At 30.1% G+C, this 3220-nt stretch overlaps 1 protein-coding gene across 1 annotated transcript in view; it reads right to left on the bottom strand.

The window, feature by feature from the left end:
• Positions 1-1965: 1965 nt before the first annotated feature.
• LOC108762297 (odorant receptor 46a) overlaps positions 1966-3220 on the bottom strand; it is a 16937-nt gene continuing 15682 nt past the window's right edge. Inside the window, exon 5 of the mRNA XM_018509231.1 lies at positions 1966-2028. Within this exon, the coding sequence (XP_018364733.1) occupies positions 1966-2028 (63 nt within the window). The remainder of the gene's footprint in view (positions 2029-3220) is intronic.

Raw genomic sequence — 3220 nt, forward strand, 5'->3', positions numbered from 1 at the left:
TGAGATAAACATTGAAATTTTCAGTTTTTTCTGTAAGGGTTAACACCTAAATTTTAACGCTTTTTTTTAATAATAATAGTACAACAATAAATTGACGGGCGATTGAGAGCTAGAAATAGGCACAGTTATTAAATGCATATAAATAACAAAAAAAAATATATATATATTCTAAAACTTATCTTACATTAATCTCGCAAGAAATACAGATCAATATCGAACGTTTCGGTTTCGAACCATCATCAGTGATGTCAAACAATGGATGTGGTCGTTATTCGCAACGAGCAGCCGGAAGAGCCTCTTCAATTCCAAATTTTGAAAAGCCACATTGCCAATTAACTGATTAGTCAAGTGATAACTGGCAATTACAATATAATTTTATTAAGTGATGGTAAGAAATAAACTTAAAAATTATGATTAAAGAGACTTATCAGCTGCAAACTTTGATCATAGCGCAAGGAGGAAAAACAGATAAAGAGAACTGTATCGCAAAGAGTATCGAATTGAACTTTAAAATACAAACACCAAAGATGAGAGATGTGTCAAGGAATATATACACTGCCTTTAGCAGAGTCACTAAATGTGGTAGATTAAAATTATCATGTAGATAGTCAAAATAATGTTCAATATGGTATACTTAAGTCAATGAATATCTTTAATTGTATTTCTATGTGGAAAATCGAAAAACGAAGTTGAATGTAATTACATTAATTCGTAATTTTGTCAAGGATGTTCGTATATGTATGGTGCAAGAATTCCGTGTCCGATATTGAATTTAAACTATTAGCTTGAGATTTCATATGAAGCATCTCAGAAACGAGTCTTTTAGTGTAATATCTTTCGCTATCCAAGATCTCAGTGGTCTCCCATTCAAATTCGTGTTCAAATTTCAACCTGTGTTCGGTGATGACAGACGGGTTACTAGTTTTTAATATTATTGCGATGCTGTGCTCTTGTTTTTAATTTTCTCCCCGTCTGTCCTACATATGAGGTGTTGCAGTTCTTACAATTAATCTTATAAACAACGTTTTTCTTCGAATCATGAGGAAGAACGTCTTTTTGAATCTTGATACTCTCATCAAGTTTATTCATACCGAACCAAGATAATTTAACATTAATGTTTTTTGTAATGTTCTTAAATTTTTCATAAAGGTGGGGAAAGAATGAACCACATAATTTTTTCCTCTTCAACGTTATTTGGTACAGTATAATCTGCTTGTTTAAGCGTTTTTTGATTAAATAATGATCTTAGACGAAAGTTTATAGTGCCGAAAATGAACTTGATAGGATAATCATTGCTCAAAAAAGTTTCAATTATAAATCTTCAATTTTCTTCGTGATATCTAGGATGTAACAAAAGAAAAGTTCTATCCATCATGCCCATTAGAACATCTCTTTTTTGTATAAGTGGATGGAGAGATAAGAAACTGAGGTACCTCCCGGAGAAAACGTTGGTTTATGAAATAGATTAAATTCTAATTTTTCATTTACCCTCAAGATAGTAACATCTAGAAAATTTAAGTTGTTTCCTCAATATTTCAAAATAAATTGTAATCTAGGATGTAATGAATTAAAAGTATCAAGAAATGTATTTATTAACCCATAAAGAACAGCAGTAGCGATGTCATCTACATATCTAAAAAAAAGGGTAGCTCAAAACTCTCCAACGCATTCCTTTTAAGATCCTGCATCACTAAATGCTTTTTTTTTTTTAGTTTTTAACACCCAAAATGGAGGTTTTTTTTCATAAGGGTACGATTGTCATTCAAGAAAAATAAATGTTAAACGCAATAAAAGTTATAATATGTTATTGTTTAAATACAGATTAGGTATTAATAAAATAAGTGTTACTAAATAATAATAAAATAAGTGTTAATAGGTTACATTGATTGCATTTTCTCAATTCTACTTTTAATAACATTACAATTTTATGAATTTACCAGTATTAATAAAAGATGTGTAGAATCTCTATCCGCTTTTATCAACGACAGAGCGCAACAGGAAGAAATAGGACATTGTAGTATTCATGAACTACCAACAAAGCAAAGTCATTAGAATTAGCTTAATATGCAAAATAATACAGTTATAAATTATTATTTGTCAGTGTAGAGATTTTTCAGATTTGCAAAAAGAATAGAATAATTAAACGAATTTAATTTCACGAATAAAGTAATCTTCAGTAATTGTGTATAAGGCCGACCTCAACTATTTCAATGATCTTGACATATATTGTGACATGTATTCCTGAGTGACCTGCAAAAAGTTTTATGCATATCTCGTTATTAAAAAGTCATTAATATAAAATAGGTATGTGTAAAATTTTTTACTTTATCAAGACTGGTGAGTTTTATATACTATTATAACAATGGGGGGACTGTACAGTGCTTCCGATCCTACACATCAGTAAGTCGGGTTGCCTATCGGCAGGGGCATGCTCACCCGCAGGGATCTGCTTATCGACATGATAATGCAGAATAAGATTAGATCGCAAGTTCGGCAGGGAACAAGACAAGAGAAATTGAATTTTACATTCTGATATATAGTGTAAAATTCAATAATATGATATAAATATATATTTACTAATCAAATAATAATACCTGACCTAATCTAACCTAAAATTTAATAAACATATTTGAACAAAAAATATTTTTGTCTTGAAATGCTTATATAATAAATGTTTAACATGTATAACTACCATTTTTTTCTAAAACAAGTATAAAACAATTCTGCATATTTACATTTTATGGGTTGGCATTCATTTAAATAGCATAACACATAAAAACTCATACCTGGCAATATCGTCATGACGTTTAAATTTTTGTGAATGATCTATTGAACACGTAAGTTTGTTTTCTAATTTTTTCTTGCAATGTATCAGATATTATTGTCAGTTATTAGGTGTACAACTTTGCTTCCGCCGTTTTTTTTTCCGAAATTCGAGGCTTTATTGTAAAAAAACTGGTTATACATTTATGATTCAAAGTATTGTTAGTCGCTGGCATAGACATAGTAGTACCATGGTATAAGGATAAGGGTATGCTCACGCGCATGCGACCAATCAAAATTGTCGAAGTGTGACGTCACACAACAAGCGGTAAATTTAAAACTGCTGTTTCCAACCAATTTATGTTAGCAGCATTCTCGTCAGATATTTTATTTTGATTTAAAGTTTACAGGGAAAAATACGTTTTGAAATAATTTAAGAACTAATGAATATCCTGTA

This window comes from Trachymyrmex cornetzi, unplaced genomic scaffold, assembly GCF_001594075.2.
Source record: "Trachymyrmex cornetzi isolate Tcor2-1 unplaced genomic scaffold, Tcor1.1 scaffold293, whole genome shotgun sequence".
In the NCBI taxonomy this organism is placed as follows: domain Eukaryota; kingdom Metazoa; phylum Arthropoda; class Insecta; order Hymenoptera; family Formicidae; genus Trachymyrmex; species Trachymyrmex cornetzi.